This window comes from Heterocephalus glaber, unplaced genomic scaffold, assembly GCF_053883595.1.
Source record: "Heterocephalus glaber isolate CG9 unplaced genomic scaffold, H.glaber_assembly_v1.0 deba00001509, whole genome shotgun sequence".
Taxonomy (NCBI): Eukaryota; Metazoa; Chordata; class Mammalia; order Rodentia; family Bathyergidae; genus Heterocephalus; species Heterocephalus glaber.
The window spans coordinates 32,542,767-32,563,177 of NW_028258325.1; the positions used below are offsets into that span (position 1 = coordinate 32,542,767).

General features: G+C 39.9%; 1 protein-coding gene and 1 pseudogene across 4 annotated transcripts in view; one reads left to right on the plus strand and one right to left on the minus strand.

Annotated features, from left to right (window-relative positions):
- The first annotated feature begins 480 nt into the window (after positions 1-480).
- Ube2k (ubiquitin conjugating enzyme E2 K) overlaps positions 481-20,411 on the plus strand; it is a 72,089-nt gene continuing 52,158 nt past the window's right edge. For 2 of the 4 annotated variants that reach the window (XM_004849823.4, XM_021262439.2), the window contains exon 1: positions 481-916. In XM_004849823.4, the coding sequence (XP_004849880.1) occupies positions 854-916 (63 nt within the window). In that variant the 5' untranslated portion in view covers positions 481-853. The remainder of the gene's footprint in view (positions 917-20,411) is intronic. The other 2 variants (XM_087187839.1, XM_021262440.2) reach the window with 2 other exon arrangements.
- The window catches only part of LOC106009804 (TLC domain-containing protein 4 pseudogene), a 31,561-nt pseudogene continuing 12,097 nt past the window's right edge, over positions 948-20,411 (minus strand).

Consider the following 20,411-nt stretch of genomic DNA (forward strand, 5'->3'; position numbering starts at 1 on the left):
TGAAAACCAAGGTTTTAATTCCACAGCTCTCATATCGAAATAGGTCAAAGATCAACTTCCAAACCCACCCTGAGCCTCCCCAAGTAACATCTTTTTCAAGCGCATCCGCTGCGATCCAACAATAACCGCCCTTAACAGTTTGTACCACCCGAGATGGTGGAACCGTAGTAGCAGTACAATGGCTGCAGAACAAAAGCCACCGCAGTAGGTTTTCTGGGCATGTCTCGATCGACAGTGGGCCGGACCGAGGTCCAGCAGAGCGGCTCCCTACGCTAGACTCATCCCGGCACGGCCCGTGGCTCGGGGTCAGGCTAAGCTAGGACGGCTTCGGGCCGAGAGGGCCGCGGGAAGAGGTCAGGCAGGGCCGGGGCCACCGGCTGTGAGCACCAGGGCCTAAAGAGGGGCGGGACGGGGCGGAGGCGCAGGGGCGGACCCGGGAGGCCCGGCTGGCCGGGGTGGAAGCCGCACCCTTGCCGCGCCGGACGCCGGCAGGGCGGAGCCACGCGGCTGAAGCTCCGGCGGAGACGCGCGGTGCGGCGCGGGCTCGCGGCGAGGTGTGTGGGGTATATCGGGAGCGGCTGCGCAGCCCGGCCCGGCCCGCGTCGTGCGCATGCGCGGCTCTGGCGCCATTTTGGTGGCCGGGCGCTGAGGTGATTCCACACTGAGGAGAGCTCGGCGGCGGCGGCGGCGGCGGCGGCGGCGGCGGCAGCGGTGGTGGCAGGGGCGGCAGTAGCAGCGTTCGGGTGCTCGGGTCTGAATCGCCGAGGGAGGAGGCGGTGGAGGAAGAGGTGGCGGCGGCGGTGGTCGTAGCGGTGGCGGAGGAGACGGGTACGAATCAGCTGCGGGCGGAGACATGGCCAACATCGCGGTGCAGCGAATCAAGCGGGAGTTCAAGGAGGTGCTGAAGAGCGAGGAGGTCAGAAATGAACTCCCGGGCGTCCCCCACCTCAGCCCGGGGCGGGAGGGCCCCCCCAGCGGCGATCTCGACGTCCCCGGCAGCCCCAGGTCTCCCTCGCTGCGACCGCCCCTGCGGGGCCGCCGCCCCCTCCCCTCCCGGCCCAGGTCGGGATTTCGCGGGCGGGCGGCTGGGAGCGCGCTGCGGGGCGGGACGGCGCTCCCGGGGTCGCCCCCGGCGGAGGCCGCGGCTGGAAGGGAGGGAGGGAGCTGGCCGAGCCCGGGAAAACCCGGGAAGTGGGTTGGGGGAAGGGGAAAGGTGGTAACCAGATCCGGGGAGTCGCCTCGCAAGGGCCCGCACTTTTCCGGGGATTCTGGATTATTGCCTGCCAGGCCTCTGCTGTCCTGTCCTTAGGGGTGGGACGGAGCGAGCCTTTAGGTGTGGATGCTAGGAGGGGGACAGGCTGACTTACTCCCCATAGTTGGGTGCTGGGAGACGAGGGGAGGCATAATGGGATAGCGGCGTATTGGGAGGCAGGGATAAGGGAATATCCACGAGAGGTAGGAAATTAATTCCAAGTTAGATCATTATCTTCTTTCTTTGCACCCCTCCCCCATTCTTAGGCCTGTATATTGGCATCTAAAGCTTTTTGACTGGCCAAAGGCAAGTTGTTTGGTGTATTGAATATTTTTAGCTAGGAAAAAAAAATAATGGAGTGTTTGAATAGCTATTTCAAAACACTGTTGACAAGAGATCAGAGTTGTTCTCCTAAGACAATGCCTCTGTGACTCGTTGTGCTGTGAAACTTCGTTATGACGTTCCTCATAGTTAAATTGATTTTATTTTTGAAAAATAGATCTATTAAGAACAAGAGATTTTACCAGATATATTATTGTATATAATTATTAAGTTATTGTATCCTGACCTGAATAGATAGCACGACATAGTATGGATTTTTTAAGAAAAAATTTTCCTCCTGTTTTTCAGTCCTGCAGAGTTTAGATACTGTACATTACTACAGGCCACGTTTATTTACATAAAATAGTCAAGGTGGAGTATTTATTTGAAAACTGTGCAAGTATTAGTATAATTTTTCGTACCAAAATTAACAAGAATGTCTAGTGGTTTTCCCGATTGAGTTTAATAGAATAATACTGAAAATGATTGTTACTTTAAAGATTAACATTGACTATGTCAAGCTGTTTCGTGTTTTTCTTTTGTGGTTGGTACTTTGATAATGTCCGTAATGATTTATGAAATTCACCACTCTATGCTTTATTGTGCTACTGAGTGTACTGTGATCATATGTCTTTCCAAATACATACGAGAAAACTACTTAAAATCCAAAATGACAATTATTAGACTTATGTGATCAGTAGGTGATTAAATAGTATATAAGTAATGATCCTTTTAACAGAGCATGTGTATGAATTCTGAACTTTGCATTTGTTCATTTGCTGAAACTTGGAATGGAAGGATGACTTTGTATTTTTGTGGTACAATGCAGAAATAGTCATAAATGTCTACACTGAAACAAACTGTAACGGTAATTTTAATTTGTTGTTTAATAAGAAAATGTATTCTATGATACATAATAGAGCTATATTCTTAATGAAAGATTGCAACTATTGTTGCCATTAGCCTGAAACATTTCTTCTATAATGTGGTTGTGTGTGCCTGAAACTTAATAGATTTCTAATACTTTATTTTCTTTTACTTAAAAGTGGTAAACTGCTCTGATAATATGAATACGGTCTCTTTGCTTTGTGTAAAATGACTTTTCACCATGGTATTCTTAGTACTTAAATTGAAGATTACCAGAAATTTTTGTGTTGCTCTGGTCATGCATATTATTATATTAATATTGCTGTTTAAGGAAAACAGTATTTCAGAAAAAGAAAACAGGAAATGCAAACAGACAAGTTATTTTTTAAGAGTAGTGGCTTGTGGTGGAGGAATAGCTCAGAAATGGAGCCTTTGCCTAGTGTACCTAAGGGCCTGAGTCAGCCCCCAGCACCTCAAAAGAGAGAAAAAGAGAATAGTACCTTTATAAATCTGAAAGGAATCTTGTTCTAGGAAAGTAAGTTGAAAAGAACATTTAGGAAAGTGTCATAAGTTAATCTTGGAATAAATATAAACAATAAGTAGTTTTATTCTCACCAATATTTTGTTTCATTGATATTTTAATAGACACTTCTGTAAGTAGATTTTCAACTCATTGAAAAACTTGTAGTACCCATGTATTTCCTTAAGTGTGTAAATGTGGTATTTTGAATGACTGATCAAATAATAAAGTATTTTAACATGCCATTTTTTTTTGGTACCAAGGATCAAACTCGGGTCCTTGCGCTTACGCAGCAGGCGACGAAACCACTGAGCTAAATCCCCGGCCCTATCATGCCATTGTATGTGAATCTCTAGTTTACCAAAATTTAATTCATATGTTTGTGTTTCCTAAAAATATTGGTTGATTTCAGGACCTTTAGGGGGCATTCAAAATACCATTTTAGGCCCAGGGATTAGTTCAGCTGCACTGCAACTACAAGGTGCAAGGTCCTGAATTCAATCCCTGGTACCAAAAAAAAAAAAAAAACAACCCCAACCAAACAAAATACCTTTTTAAAGATGGCTGGTGTTTAATGAATTCTAGTTGTAAGAGCTTGTGAGTGTCCATAGGGTATGTTGATTAAAATACAACCTCTCACACCTGTAATACTAGCACTCCTGAGGCTGAGTCAGGAGGTTTGCTGCAGGTTTGAGGGCAGCCTGGGATACATAGTGTGTTCAAGGCCAGCCTTAACAAAACAAAACAAAAAATTAAAATATAGCCTCCTAGATAAATGAGAAAAGTGAGGTACAGAGGAGTGTTGAGACTATCATTTATTTCAAAAGGGGAAATATGTCTTTGTCAGTACAGTTGAAAGGATTCCTGAAAAATTGATAAAATTGTTTGATTCTGCGTAGGGGAATTGGCTAAGTGGATTTTGAGTATAGATCCCTTTTGAGTTTTGAGTGATGTCAGTGTTTTTTATTCAGATGAACTAAAGGCACCATCTAGATCTCTTTTCCCTAAGACAATCTTTGGGGAGTCAGTCTTTTATCTGCTAAATAGTCTTTGTTTTGTTTTGTTTTTTGTAGTTTGCTATGTAGTCCATGCTGACCTTGAACTTACTGTATAGCCCAGGCTGGCCTCAACTCACAGACTCCTGCTTCAGCCTCCCAAGTACAGTATTGGGATTACAGGCATACACATCCACCAGAATTTTAAGTAATGGTTCAGAGTTGCTAGAGTGGAAAATGCATATTAAAATACATTTTACAGTTATTTTGAGTTAAGTAATATAGGTGAATTGTTGATTGTGAGGATGAAAAACCATAATCTGTTTTATTTGTGAATTATATTATTTTACTACCAGTTATTGCTGCTAATAGCTAACTGTCATTTGTAGAATGCCTGCCTGTCAGTGTCATTGTTTATACATTATTACTCATTCTTAAGCACAGGTCTTTAAATTAGCTTTCCCATTTCTTAGGTGAGGAAATTGAGATTCAGAGAAGTTAAATTGTCTGCAAACATTCAGCTTTGGAATTTGGATCTAGGTTTGGTTGTGTTTATATTGTACCATATTGTCATGACTTGGTCAAGGATAGGCATATTTTAATTATTTAAAAATAAATTAGCTTGGGGCGGGGCATGCAGCTCAGTGGCACTGCGCCTGCCTCACAAGCTCAAGGTCCTGAGTTTGATCCCCGTACCCCCCCCATAAATAAATAAATAAATAAATAAAATTTAGCTTGATTTGTATTACAGTTTAAAGCATTTAAAACACAACCTAATTTAATGTTAGCTTAAATTCATTAAAATAAATGGTATCTATAACTTAAAGGTTTACTTGACAATTTTTTTTTCTGAGACAGGATTTCACTGGTTTTTGTTTTTGTTTTTTTTAAATAGCAAATCATTTATTGATACATTTTAGGCATACATAATTATAACTCATCGCAGGGAATTTGCACCTGTACCTGATCCTGGTATTATTATTACAGGCAGGCACCATCACGCTTGGTTTAACGTTTTCTAGTATTATAGGGATTGCTTAACTGTGTGCCATAAACAAATTGGCTTCATGAAAGTTACTGTTGTAAAGTTTTCCTTCAGCATTTAGTTTTTCCTACTCTTTTTTTTTTTTTTTTTTTTTTGTTTGGTACCAGGGATCGAACTTGAGTCCTTGAGCTTGCGCAGCAGGTAGCGAAACCACTGAGCTAAATCCCGGGCCCTACAGAGCTGCTTATTTTAGAAGAAAATCCTTTGATTTTTGTAGGCCATAGTTTCTTTGGCATTTTGAACAGGTACAATTTTCTATTGGACATAGCTCTCATGCATTATAGCATGTGTAGCAGCATCTCTTGAGTCCTAGTACTAGATACCTGTACCTCTGCCAGACCTTTACCTTGTCATTTGTATCAGTTAAAAACTGCTAAATATTGAGATCCACACTATGGACCAAGCTCCTCTTTAGAAGACCATGTAGGGTTATTGTAAGATGTGTAGAATTTACAGGATAAACAGTGTCCAACAAATACCTACTGACTATGAATTTTTTGTTTTTAGAATTTGTTTCCCTCTTTTAATGTTTTTCTTTTAAACTTTCACTCTCTCTTTTTTTTTTTTTTTTTTTTTTGAAAGTGCTGGGGGTGGAATCTAAGGCCTTCCTCCAGCTAAGCAGGTGTTCTATCACTGAACTTTGATCCCAGCCACTTTGTTTTTAATTGATTGACATTAATTGATTTTTGGTTTGAGACCGGATTTTACCCCTGTAGTTCAGTCTGGCCTTAAACTCACTGTGTAGCTCAGGCTAGCCTCCAACTTGTGGCAATTCTCCTGCCTTACCCTCCCCAGTGCTGGGAGTACAGGGGTGCACCACCATCCTGGGATTTTTTGGTGTTTTTTTTTTTTTTGAGACAGAGTCTCACTGTGTTTCAGGCTGGCCTTAGATTCACTGTATAGCCCAGGCTGGCTCGCCTGCACCACCATACTCTGCTGGGTTTGTTTTAGATTGGGTTTAAATTGACAGTTTTGATTTAAATTTACATGCAAAAAATAGGTGTAATCTAAATTTGAACAGGTTTTACGATAAAAAATTTTTTAAGAATATAAGTTACAGTTCTGTGTAACTTATTTAAATAATGTGCCTTATGAAGTTGTGGGGTGGGTTGAGCACAGAAAGCTTACAGACGGGCTTAAAAAAAAATCCAACAGCTGCTCCAGAAACTGAGGTAGGAGGACCACAAGTTCGAGACCAGCCTGGGCAATGTAGCAAGACCGTTTCACAATTTAAAAATTGTGTTTGTTGTTTGTCTTTTAAAATTTTTTTCCCTTTTGTTGTTTTATTATTGGTACATTTTAGATACACAGAATAACGTTTATCATAGGGAATTTGTACCAGTACATGATATATCTTGCTTCTTTTTACCCCCATTCCCCCATGTACAAAAGCTTTGTTTCCATTTTTTCCTTTGATTTTCTTGTCCCTTTTTTCCCTTCCCCCTCACCCTCTTTTGTTCCCCTTTTCATTTGAACATTTTCTTCCCATTTCCCAATGTCTGTTGTACATTTTAGTTCTTATTTCCATTTTGAGTTTCTCATGCCAGAGAAACTATGGTATTTAAACGTGTGTTTGATTTATTTCATTTAAGAGTATGGTCTCAAGGTGCATCCATTTAGCTAAAAATGTCTCAAACTCATCCTTCTTTATGACAGAGTAGTACTCTGTAGTATAAAAAAAGCCACATCTTTATCCATTTGTTGGTTGATGGGCATTTGGGCTGTTTGCAAGATTTAGCTATTATGAATTTTGCCACTATAAACATGAGTGTGCATATATTGCTGTGGTATAATGCTTTTAATTCAGGAAGATACCAAGAAATGGAATAGATGAGTTGAGTGGAATCTCTAGTGTTAGTTCTTTGAGGAATCTCCACACTGATTTCCACAGCGATTGCACCAGTATATACTCCCACCAACAGTAGAGAAGGTTCCCCCCCCCCCACAGCCCCTCCACCATTTATTAGTTGATTTCTTGATAACAGCCATTCTTTCTGGAGTAAGATGGAATCTAAGCATTGTTTTAATTTGTGTCTCTGGAATAACCAGTAATGTTGACCATTTTTTCATATGTGGATTGCAGTTTTTACTTCACCTGAGAAGTGTATATTCATTTCAGATGCCTACTTTTGGGTTGGGTCTTTCAATTTGGAGGGTCTGATTTTTTTTGAGTTCTTTATAAATTCTAGATATTAGTTCTTTGAGGAATAGCTGGCAAAAAAATTTTTCCCACACTATGGGTTGTCTCTCCACTCTGTTGGTGGTTTCTCTTGCTGTGCAAAATCTTTTTAGTAAGATAAGGTCCCAGTTATTGATTCTTTGAGATATTTCCTGTGCAACTGAGGTTTTTGTTCATAGTCTTTGTCTATACCAGTGCCTTTGAGAGTTGTCCCTATTCTATCTTCCAGCAGATTAAGTATTTCTGTTTTAATATTTAGATCTTTGATCCACTTTGAGTGTAGTTTAGTGCATGGTGAAAGATAGGGGTCTAGTTTTAATCTTCTGCAAGCGGAAAGCCAGTTTTTCCAGCACCATTTATTATTTTTTTTAAATGTGATTTTTTGTTTTGGTACTGGGGATTGAACGCGGGACCTTGGGCTTGCTAGGCAGGTGGTTTGAGCTAAATCCCCGGCCCTCCAGCACCATTTATTTTTGAGTTTCAAGAATATTTCAGATACACATTTTTTTTTTTTTTTTGGTACCGAAGATCGAACTTGGGTCCTTGCACTTGCGCAGCAGGCAGAGAAACCACTGAGCTAAATCCCCAGCCACCGCCCCCCCCCGCCCCCCCGCCCCCGCACCATTTATTAAAGAGGCTGCCTTTCTTCCAATGAATGTTTTTGGTTCCTTTGCCAAAGACATGGTGGTTGAGTATGTCTGGAGTTGTTTCTGCATCTTCCAATCTGTTCCATTGATCCTCAGGTCTGGTTTTTTTGCCAGTACCATGCTGCCTTTTGTCACAATAGCTTTGTGATATAATTTCAAGTCTGAGATTGTGATGTGCATGCCTTCCCTTTGTTGTTCAGAATTGCTTTTGTTATTCTAGGTCTCTTCTGGTTCCAAATGAATTTTAGGATTGTTTTCTCTAAAATTCAGAGATATGCTATTGGTATTTTGATTTGGATTGCATTAAATCTGTACAACAATTTTCACTATATTGGTTCTTCCTACCCAAGATCAAGGGATATCTTTCCATTTTCTGGTATCCTCTTCAATCTCCTTTTTCAGAGTACTGTAGTTTTTAATGTGAAGGTCTTTTACTTCCTTTGTTAGATTGAATCCTAGGTATTTCATTTTTTTGAATGCTATTATTGTGAAAGGTGTTTCCCTAATTTCTCTCTCAGTGAGTTTTTTACTGATTTTTGAGTGTTGACTTTGTTTTTTTTTCTTTTTGAGTGTTGACTTTGTATCCAGCTATGCTATTGAATTTGACTTTTAAATATAGCAGTCTTTTGGTGGAGGTTTTCAAGGTCTTAAATGTAGATTATATCTTCTGCAAATAATGATTGTTTAACTTCCTCGTTTCCTACCTTTGTTCCTTTTATTTCTTTCTCTTGACTAATTGCTCTGGCTGATGTTTCCAGAACTATATTGAATAAGAGTGATGGCAGTGGACATCTTGTCTTGTTCATGATTTTAGAGAGAAGGCTTTTAGTTTCTGTCCGTTTAGTATGATGTTGGCTGTTGGGTTTTCATAGATGGCTTTTATCAGGTTGAGATGAAGACCATCTATTCCAATTTTCTGTAGGGTTTTCATCAAGAATGGGTTTTGGGCTTTGTCAAATGCTTTTTCTGCCTCTGTTGAGTTGATCGTATGTTTTTTGTCCTTGACTGTGTTAGTATGGTGTATTTATTGATTTGTGTATATTGAACCATACCTGCATCCCTGGGATGAATTTTACTTGGTCATGGTGTATATACCCCCCCCCCCCAAATTGGGGATCAAACTCAGGACCTTGTGCTAGCGAGGCAGGTGTGGTGCCACTGAGCTAAATCCCTAACTCATGCTTTCTGATGATTTGCTGCATTGTTTTCCAGTATCTTATTGAGGATTTTTGCATCTATGTTCATTATGGAAATTGGCCTGTAGTTCTCTTTTTTGGTTGGATCCTTGTATGGATTTGATACTAACCTAACACTTGTTTCCAGGAATGAATTTGCAAGTTTTGCTTTCCTTTCAGTTTCATTAAAGAGTTTGAGAAGTAGCAGCATTAAGTCTTCTCTAAATTTCTTGTAGAAATCAGCCATGAATCTGTAAGGGCCTGGGCTTTTGTTTGTTGGTAGATTTTTAATTACATCTTCAATTTCACTGACTGATACTGGTTTATTTGGAATTTTTTATATCTTCTTGATCACCTTTCATAATCAGTATGTATCTAGGAATCTGTCCATTTCTTCTGTGTTTTCCATCTTATTAGAATACAGGTTCTCAAAGTTAAGTATTGATGGTCTTCTGGATCCCTGCAGGATCTGTTGGGATTTCACCCTTTTTATTTCTTTTGGCACTGGGCATTGAACTGGGGTCCTTGCGCCTGCCCAGGCGGCGAAACCACTGAGCTAAATCCCCGGCCCCTCACCCTTTTTCTTTCTTTTTTTTTTCCTTTTTGGTACTGGGGATCGAACTCGGGACCTTGCGCTTGTGAGGCAGGCGCCAGAACCACTGAGCTAAATCCCCAGCCCAACCCTTTTTATTTCTAATTGCATGGATTTTGAGTCTTTTCTTTCCTTTTTTTTTGATAAAGTTGGCTAAGGGTTTGTCAGTTTTATTTAATCTTTCAAAGAACCACCTCTTTGATTCATTGATTCATTGTGTTGTTTTCTTAGTCTATATTGCATTAATTGCTGCTCTGATCTTTATTCCTCCCTCTGGTGAGCTTAGGGCTTGACTTGCTCTTCTTTTTCTAGAAGTTTGAGGTTCAACATTAGGTTGTTTATTTGAGCTCACTCTTTTTCTGATATGGGAGTTCACTGCTATAAATTTCTTTTGTAGGACTGCTTTGCTTTTTTTTTGGTACTGGGGATTGAACTCAGGACTTTGCACTTATGAGGCAGGCACATTGCCCCTGAGCTAAATCCCTGGCCCAGGACTGTTTTCATTGCATCCCTTAAGTTCTGGTATGTTGTATTGACGTTATCATTTAATTATAGAAACTGTGTAATTTTTTCTTTAATTTCATCTGTGACCTATTGGTTGTTTAGGAGGGTGTTAATTTTCATGTTTATGAAGTTTTTGTGGTTTCTTCTGCCATTGATTTCCAATTTCATTGTACTGTGGTCTGAGAATATGCATGAGATAATTTTAATTCCTTTGCATTTACTTAAGCATGTTCTATGAGCTAGTATGTGGTCTATTTTGGAGCATGTGTACAGCTGAGAAAAATGTGTATTCTGATGTTGTGAGGTAGAACACCGGACATCTACTAAGCCTATTCAAAAGTTTGATTCAGTTTTGATATTTATTGATTTTTTTTGTCTAGTTGATCTATTTGTGATAGTGGGATATTCAGGTCTCCTATTACAATTGAGTTACTGCTTATTTGATTTTTCATGTCTGTTAATACTTGTTTTACACGGTTGGGTGCACTAGTATTTGGTGCCTACATATTTATTTATGATCATTATCTCTTCCTCTTGGATTTTTCCCTTTGCAAGAATGTAATGACTTTCTTTTTCTCTCTCAATTAGTCTTGGCTTGAAATCTACTTTGTCTACCAATGTAATAGCTACCCCTGCTTTTCCCAGTTCCTGTTGCATGGAGTATTTTCCATCCTTTGACTTTCAGTCTGTGAATTTCTCTTTGAATTGTGTTTCTTGTATGCAGCATATTGTTAGATCTTGCTTCTTAATCCATTCTGTCAGTCTCTTTCTTTTGATTGGTGAATTGAGACCATTTACATTGATGGTTATAACTAATATATATATTGATTTATCCTTGTGTTATTTTCCTGTTATTGGTTCCCTTTTTGCACCCCTCTGTTTAATTACTTGGCTGGTAGATTCATTGTGTTGGGGTTCATGGAGTTGTAGTCCTTGTTACCTTTCTAGAATGTCCTTCAGAACATTTTGGAGTGCTAGTTTGGTGGTCTTGAATTTCTTCAGGTGTTCTTTGTCATGGAAATATCTTATTTCTCCATCAGTTTTGAAAGAGTTTTGTGGGATACATCAATCTGCTTTTTTTTTTGGACTGGGGATCGAGGATCAAACTTGGGACCTTACGCTTTCGAAGCAGGTGGTGGAACCACTGGGCTAAATCCCTGGCCCCTAGGGGATACATCAATCTGGACTGGAGGTTGTTTTCTTTTACACCTTGAAATACTTCAAGCTCTCCTTGACTTGAGTTTTTGTGTTAAGTCTGCTGTGATTCTTTATCCTTTTTTTTTTTCTTTTTCTTTTTTTTTGGTACGAGGGATCAAACTCGGGTCCTTGCACTTGCGAGGCAGGCTCCGGAACCACTGAACTAAATCCCTGGGCCCAAGTCTGCTGTGATTCTGATGGGCTTTCCTTTATAGGTGAATTTTTTTTTTAACAGCTTTTAATATTCTGTTCTTGTGTTGAATTTCTGGACTCTTTCAGTATATGTGCTGCCAAAGCGAACAAAAATTTCTGGGCTCTTGACTATTATAAGCCTTTGTGCAGATTTTTTTTGGTAATGGGTAATTGATCATGGGTAATAAGTGATATGCCTTACTTATCTGTGTGTCAAATTCTTTTTCTCTGCTTGGGAAGTTTTCTGCCATTACTTCTGGGAACAGGTTTTTTTATGTTGTATGTGCTGGCTCCTGCTTTTTCATTGAGTCTGATCAATCTTTTTTTTTTTTTTTTGGTACTGGGGATCAAACTTGGAACCTTGCGCTTGCGAGGCAGGCACCTGAACCACTGAGCTAAATCCCCAGCCCATTCTGATCAATCTCGTGTTATTCTTTGCATCATTTAGCAGCTGTTGGATTGATTTTTCATGGTCCCTTGCTGTTTTTAAGGAACCCCACCCCGTTCTGTACAGGGGATCAAACTCAGGACCTTGTGTTTGCAAGGCAGGTGCAGCACTACTGAGCTAAATCCCCAGTTAAGAAATCTTTCTTTTCGTGATCAGTAACCACAATCCTGTCTTCTATATCTGATAGTCTGTCCTCACATTAGCTCATTCTGCTGTGTATACTTTCAATGGAATTTTTAATCTCCTGGATATCTGTTTGAGTCTGTTTCATGTATTCCATTTCTTTCCTGTGTTGGACATTCATGTTTCCATCATTTTCCTAAGTTCTATTTTTTTTTTTCTTCCTGTAGCTGCTCTAGAGTCATTAACCATATTTTTCATTGTGGTCATCGTCTCTGTAGTTATCTGAGAACTTTTTCTGCTTTTTTTGTCTAGAGCCTCATTCATCTGCTTTATTATTTCTGGTGTTAACACTTTAGACAGTCCGGGTGGATGGCTTTCAAATTGTTCCACCTCATTGCCCCCTAAGTTTGCCTTTGGTGAGCTGAAAGTCTGGGGTTCCACCTTAAGTATCTTCTCCCCTTTTTTTTAGTTTAATTTCTGAGTTGATGCTTATAAATTGCTTATGACAGATAGCTTTATTGCTAGTATTTAGAACCCTTAGGAAATGACTATTTCTTTAGAGATGTTTTCCAAGGGTAGCTGGCTTTTGGGTTTTGAGACAGTTGCAAGATCCTACCTCTTCAGTTTATTGGGGAGGAAAAGTTGCCTGTTTGTCCTAGCCCCTGGTTCTTTGGCACTGGCCTATAGTATTGTTTATGACCCTTAGGTGGTCTTAGTCTTTTTTGGGGGGAGGGGGTACCAGGGATCGAACTCAGGACCTTGTGCTTGTGTGGCAGGCGGTGGAACCACTGAGCTAAATCCCCGGCCCTTGGTGGTCTTAGTCTTGGCATACCAGGAAAAACAACTGATTAAAACAATTATGTTGGGCTGGGGATTTAGCTCAGTGGTTTTGTCGCCTGCCACACAAGCACAAGGACCCAAGTTCGATCCCCGGTACCAAAAAAAACAAAACAATTATGTTACCTTGGCTAAAGTAGTACAATCAGCAATAACAATAGCATCAAACATAGCCTAGAAAATGACGAACTGTGGTAAAAATTAATTTGTCACCTTTAACTATATGAACTATATTTGTGATTATGTAACAAAATTTAAAATGAACCAGAAAATTGTATACAGTAAATATGCCCTCAATATGGTGATTTTACATTCAGAGGAGAAAATTTAAAAGAGGAAGGGGAAAAAAATGGAGAAATAGAAAAAGAGGAAGATATTAGAAGCAAGGCTGGAGGACAGAGGATTACATGAACTTTGGCAAACTGGGGAAGAAGACAGGAGGGAAAGAAAGAAATAACAAAACAACAAAAAACTAGAGACAATGTTCACACATATAAATGCAAGAACAAACAATCAAGAAATAAAAAGAAAAATATAAGAAAATAAAACACAGTGTCTACCTCAGGGCATGCCTCCTCTGTCCCTGGTAAATAGAGTGGGCAAACAGAGCCCAGATCCGTGTTGATTAATCCCAACAAGCCAGCCCTTGCTTTATGGCAGGGTAGTGGATAATCCCGGGAAGCCTGCACCTTCAGTTCCACTGATGTTCAGGGTAATTTGGGCTGTGAGGCTGGAACTTGATTGTTTCAGCCTGCAACAGTCCACATACCTCATGCCAGCTCCCTGCTGGCTTCAGCTCAGCTCCTTGATCTCCTGCCAAGTTGAATTGGGTTCCACCTCACCCTAACACTGAGAGCTGCTAGGTGGAGCCAGCCTGCAGCTTGCTCTTGAGTTCAGAGCTCAGTTAGCCCCTCTCTAAGATGGCTGCCAGCCAATCCCCCTCTCCTGAGGGATGTCTAAAACTCAATGACTCGCCAGCCACCGCAGTCTGTTGCATCGATCCACTGCTTCATTCCTCTGGTGCATTTCTTTGCTAGGGGCTCTGGGGTTTCCAGTAGTCCCTGTGAGTCTGTAGGTTTGAGCTGCCCCTCCCACGCAATGAGTCAGAGCTCAGGGAGTAAGTATTGCTTGCCACCACCATCTTTGTTGAGGTCTTTCTCTTCGCTTTCCACGTGGGATTCAATTCTTACTTCAGCTCCTTGCTACTGTTGTGCGTTTGTTTTTTGTGATGGTGTAGCTGTGTATTCCAGACTGGCTTTGAACTCACTATGTAGTCCACGCTGGCCTCAAACATATGGCAATCCTCCTGCCTTAGCCTCCTGAGTGAAAGGATCGAAGTAGATGCCACTACACCTGGTGCTTTTTATTTTTTTATTTACACCTGGTGCTTTTTAAAAAATTAGTATCTGTTTGCTGTACATGAAGTTTACATTTATCTTAGGGAGAAGGTACATGTAGATAACACATCTTGATTCTTTATTCCCGTTCCCCTCATCATAATAAAATTTTTTTAAAATGGAGCAGCAATGTACAAGGGGTAATCAGTACATACAGTGAATGTTAAAATTTAAAAAATTTTTATTACAGTACAAGACACATTGCCATTAATCCTGCTTAGAATACTCCCTCTCGCTTTCAACACTTATTCCATCTTTTTTGCTACTCTTTGAAGTGGTTGTGAAAGTCCTCCTTGAGTATCTTTAGGAGATGTGATCAAAAATATGATAGAATGCTGCTGTTGAGTGTCATCCAGCAGAAAGGCAGCTTATAAAATCATGGTGTGGTGTGTCCTCATCCGCCTTATTTACTGGATCTGGGATCATACATCTTCTAGCTCTTCCCTAAAGTGAAAATGACCATGAAAGGTAAATGTTTTGACTTGATTGAGAGTATTAAGGCAACCACAATAGCACAACTAAAGACATTCATGAAACAGGACTTCCAGAACTGCTTCAGAAAGTGGTGAGAATGATGGGATAAGTGTGTTTGAAATGAGGGGGAGTATTTTGAGGGAGATAATGGCAATTTGTCTTATTGTAGTAAATTTTTTTAAAGACAGGATCTCACTATGTAGCCTAGGTTGGCCTTGAACTCAGAGATCCTCCTGCCTCAGCCTCCCAAGTGCTGGGACTACAGGTGTGTACCACCATGCCCAGGCTTAAGTTATTTTCTTAATTTCTAGTAGCACAGATTAGTTTTGAGTGTGCTTGAGTAAAAAGACAGACGTAACAGTGTATACTAAGTGATTATTTTAATTTTTTTTAAAGATGCCTTTTAGGATCTTTTAAGAAATTTAACATTTAAAGCCAGGTATGGTGGCACATCCTTGTAACTCTGGCGTTTATGGAGGCTGAGGTAGGATAATCACAAATGAAAGCCAGGCTGGGCAATTTTAGTGAGATGCTGTTCAGGAAAAAATAAGGGCTGAGGATGTGGCCCAGTACTAGGGGTCTTTCCTACCATCTGGAGTTCAATCCCTCTGTGTGTGTGTGTGTGTGTGTGTGTGTATGCAGTCTTAGAAAAATGGTTAAAATAGTGTTGAATTTTGGAGTCAGAGAAGACCTTAAGTCTAGGCTAAATTCGTATTGTATGATCAGGAAACTGAGGCTTGAGGAGTTTGGTTGTTGGTCTGTCACACAGAGCTGGTTAATGGTGAACCCAGGCCTTGTGCATACCAGTCTACTCCAAGCATAAGTTGTTTTGTGGGACTGTTTTATTCATAAGTTATGTTCTGGAAGCTGAAATATTAAGTTGTTGGGCTTCTTTCTTTCTTTCTTTTTTTTGAAATAGGGTCTCACTATGTAGTTCAGCTGACCTCAGATTTTCCATCCTCCAGCCTCAACCTCCCCAGTGTTGAAAGTAGTGTGCCACCATAGCTGGCCTTTTTTTTTAGTTCTTTTATTGGTACATTTTAGGTATACAATTCATTTACATTTATCATTGGGTGTTTGTACCTGTACATGAAGTATCTTGGTTCTTATTTTTTCCCCATTACCTGTGCACCCTTCACTCCCTCCATCCTTCCCTATTTACATAGACATCATTTCCATTTTTTTTTTTTTTCTCATAGTTTTTCCTTTCCCTTCCCCTCCCTTCACCCCTTCGACTTTGGACCTTTTTTCCTATTTCAAATTATCCGTTATTCATTTTAATAATTTTAACCCATGTTTACACTATCAGTTTCTCACACTAGAGAAACTATTTGGTATTTACACATGTGTGTCCTATTTATTTCACTTAAGAGTATGGCCTCAATATGCATCCATTTAGCTATAAATGACTCTAGTTTCTCGTTCTTTATGGCTGAGTAGTACTCCATTTTATACAAAAACCACATCTTCTTTATCCAGTTTCCAGTTGATGGGCACTTGGGCTGCTTCCAAGCTTTAGCTATTACAAACTGTGCCGCAGTAAACATGGGTACACATGTATCTCTGTGGTATGATTCTTTTAATTCTTTGGGGAAGATACCCAGGAGGGTAATAGCTAGGTCAAACAGGACCTCTAGTCCTAGTTCCTTGAGGTACCTCCATACTGATTTCCACAGTGGAAATCAGTCTGCGCTCCCACCAACAATGGAGAAGGGTTCCTTTCTCCCCACACCCCCGCCAGCCTTTGTTATTTGTTGATTTCTCAATAGCAGCCATTCTTTTTTTTTTTTTTTTTTTTGGTACTGGGGATTGAACTCGGGACCTTGCACGTACGCAGCGGGCACTAGAACCACTGAGCTAAATCCCTGGCCCAATAGCAGGTGTTCTTTCTGGGGTGAGGTAGAATCTGTGTTGTTTTCATCTGCATCTCTCGAATGACCAGTGATGTTGAATATTTTTTAATATATTTGTTTGCTGCTTTTCCTTCTTTGTGTGAGAAATGTCTGTTCATTTCAGATGCCCATTTTTGAATTGGGTCTTTGAATTTGGCGGGGGGGTCTGATCTTTTTCAATTCTTTATATATTCTAGATAGTAATCCTTTGTCTGAGGTAGAGCTGCTAAAATTTTTTTCCCATATTGTAGGTTGTCTGTTAGCTCTGTTGGTGATTTCTTTTGCAGTGCAGAAGCTTTTTAATAAGATGAGATCCCAGTTGTTGACTCTTTCAGCTAGTTCCCATGCTGCTGAGGCTTTGTTCATGAAGTCTTTTCCTATGTCTTCAAGAGTTCTACCTAACTTATCTTCCCATAGCTGGCTTATTAACTAAATTTAATCTTTATTATTTTTTCTCTTAGTGTGAGAATTTAAACTTGCCAGGAAGCATAGATACTTAATTCCCAAAGCATAATGTAGTAAATTTAGTTTAGTAATTAAGTATAAGCTTTGCAATTAGATTTTCTCTTAAGTCCTGGGTTTTCTACCTAATACTTAGCAGTGATCGAACTCAGGACCTTGCACTTGTGAGGCAGGTGCCACTGAGCTAAATCCCTGGCCCTCTACTTAATACTTGAAATACTGACCATATCTCAATTTTTATCTGTAAAAATATAGGAAAATTAAATATTTGTTCTTACTGCTTAGAGCATTGCTTAGGATATAGTAAATATTCAGTAAATAGCTGTTAGATGTCAAAATTAGGTATATTTTCATATTCTTTGTATTGTTCTTGGATCAGAAAGGTTTCCTTAAGTAGTTTAGAAGTTCTTCTATGTGAATTTGTTTCAAGAAAGGATTGGGGCTAGAGTACTTCTGATAGTGTTTGTCATCAGTATGCAAACATCCCCCAAGGCTAATGGCCAAGGGATTTATGTGGACCTTGTTTTCTTTCTTTGGTACTGGGGCTCGAACTCAGGTCCTTGCGCTTGCACAGCAGATGGCGAAACCACTGAGCTAAATCCCTGGACCAGGACCTTGTTTTCAAGGTGTTAATCTTTCTTTATGTGAAAATGTTACTCTATACTGGGCATTAAATCCAAGGAGCTACATACCTAGCCCTTTAAGGTATTTTTTTTTTTTTTTGATTTTGAGACAGGGCCTTGGTAAATTGCTTGGGCTGTTCTAAACTTTGTGATTTTCCTGCCTCAGCCTCTTGAGCACCTAGGATTACAGAAATGAAAAGCCACAGCTCCCAAAATGTTACCTTTCTGCAGAAAATTTATTTGCTATTTATTTGGGAGATTTTCATATAATGAAGATTTATGGGGTTATTTCAGTTTTTGGGGTTTTTTGGGTTTTTTGGTACCGGGGATCGAACTCAGGACCTTGCGCTTGTGAGGCATGGGGTGGCACCACTGAGCTAAATCCCCAGCCCAACTTCGGATTTTTTGACATGGCTCTGATTTCCTGGAACTGGATCAAGGAATTGAGTTTCTAATTCTGTGGTGTGTAATCTTTGATCCTTTTGTAAATCCCCATTTCACCATTGGGATTTGGAAGGTAGAATAGAAAGTAGGTGTTCACATTTATTTAACATCCATGTTGTTCTCATATCTAATTTTGAAAAGATAGAAGACATTAACTTCATTCATAATCTTTTTGGGGCTGGGCTGTAGGTCAGTAGTAGAGTGCATGGCAGTCATACAAGAGCCCCTAGAGTCTGTCCTCAGCACTGCTGTGAAAAATAAATCCCTTTTCCTCACTCATTAGTTCTTTGCTTTTATAACAGATTTAAAGTAACTATATAGTTGTATGCCTACTGTCTCACATTTTATATATATGATGGCTTTATGAAATTAATACTATTCCTGTTTCACAGATCAAAAACTTGCAGATCTGAAGCAATTAAATAACTTTCTCATTATGAGTAACTTGTTGGCAGAACAAGTATTTGAAATCAGATCTCTTTTTCCAAATCATTGTTGATACATATGCTGCTTACTCCCTACTCTTCTTTTAGGATCATCATCATCATTATCCTCCTCCTCATCATTATCTGTAGTACTGGTGATTAAAACCCAGGGCTTTTTCACTGAGCTACATAACCAACCCTTTTTAAAAGTTGTTGAGCTGAGTGTGGCGGTGGACACCTGGAATCCCAGCACTCTGGAGACTGAGGCAGGAACATTGCCATGAGTTCAAAGCATGGGCTGCATAGTGAGACCCCGTCTCCAAAAAAAAATTAGAGATAGGGCCTCACTGAATTGCTGGGGCTGGACTCAAACTTGCAGTCCTGTTGCCTCAGCCTCCTGAATGCTGGGATTACAGGCATGTGGCATCAAGCCTAGCTTTTCTGTTTTTTTGAGACAAGGTCTCACTCCATAGTCCAAGCTTGCCTTGAACTCACTGTGTAGCCCAGGTTGGCCTCAAATTCCAACTCTCCTACTTTAACCTCTAAGATTTTCACTACCATGCCCAACTTTCTATTCAAAGACTTTTAAAATTAAAAAGTTGGCAAATTTTAACCTCATACTCAGTTAACCCTGACCCTTAAACAAAGCAAAACATGCAGGCAGAGCTCACTTTGTAACTTTTTCTTTATTCCATTTTTCCTTAGGAGTAACTGCTATACTGAAGTTGGTATATATCCATCTCTTTTGTGGGTATAGTACTAGAGCTTGAAAGAAGGGACTTCTGTATGTTAGGAAGCCTTCTACTACTGAGCTACATCCTTTGTTCATATCCTTCCTTCATTTTTAAAAAATGTTATACCGAGCCAGGCGTGATGGTGCACACCTATAACCCCAGCACTCAGGAGGCCGAGGCAGGAGGGTTGCCGAGAGTTCAAGGCTAGCCTGGGCTACATAGTGAGTTCAGGGCCAGCCTGGACTACAAAGCGAGACCTTGTCTCAAAAAAAGAAAAAATTTATACTATCTTTGGCTATAAAAATAATTTTATGTTCAATTTTTTAAAGTTTAGAAAACTGCATAATTATGATACATTTGTAATTTTTCTTCAGAAATTTAGATTCATCTGTGATAATGCATATTGATTTTTTTTTTTTTTTTTTTTTTAGTTCTTGGAATTAAATTTAGAGTCTTTGCACTGAGCTATATCCCCCAACCCTTTTTATATATTTTTATTTTGACATACTGTCTTCCAAAGTTGTTAAATTGCCCGAGCTGGGCTCAAACTTGTGATCTTTCTGCCTCAGCCTCCTGAGGGCTGGGATTACAGGCCTACACCACCATGTCCAGTTGTTCACTCTTAATTTTTTTGTCTATTTAAGTTTTTTTGGTTTGCTTTAAAAACAATTTTTTTTTGAGATGAGGGTCTAACTATAGTTCAGACTGGTCTTAAACACACTATGTAGTTCAGACTGGCTTCAAACTAAATAATCCACCTTCAGTCTTTTGAATGCTGGGATTATAGGTACCTTAATCTTTGTTTTTGTTTTTGTTTTTGGTGGTATTAGAGATTGAATCCAAAGCTTTTTCACTAACCTACATTCTCAGCCATATTTTTTTTTTTTTTGTACCAAGGATCAAACTCAGGACCTTGCACTTGCAAGGCAGGCAGCAGAACCACTGAGCTAAATCCCTGGCCCTGCTTTTAGTTTTTTTGTTTTTATTTTTATTTTTTGGTACTGGGGATTGAACTTGGGACCTTGCACTTGTGAAGCAGTCAGCAGAACCACTGAGCTAAATCCTG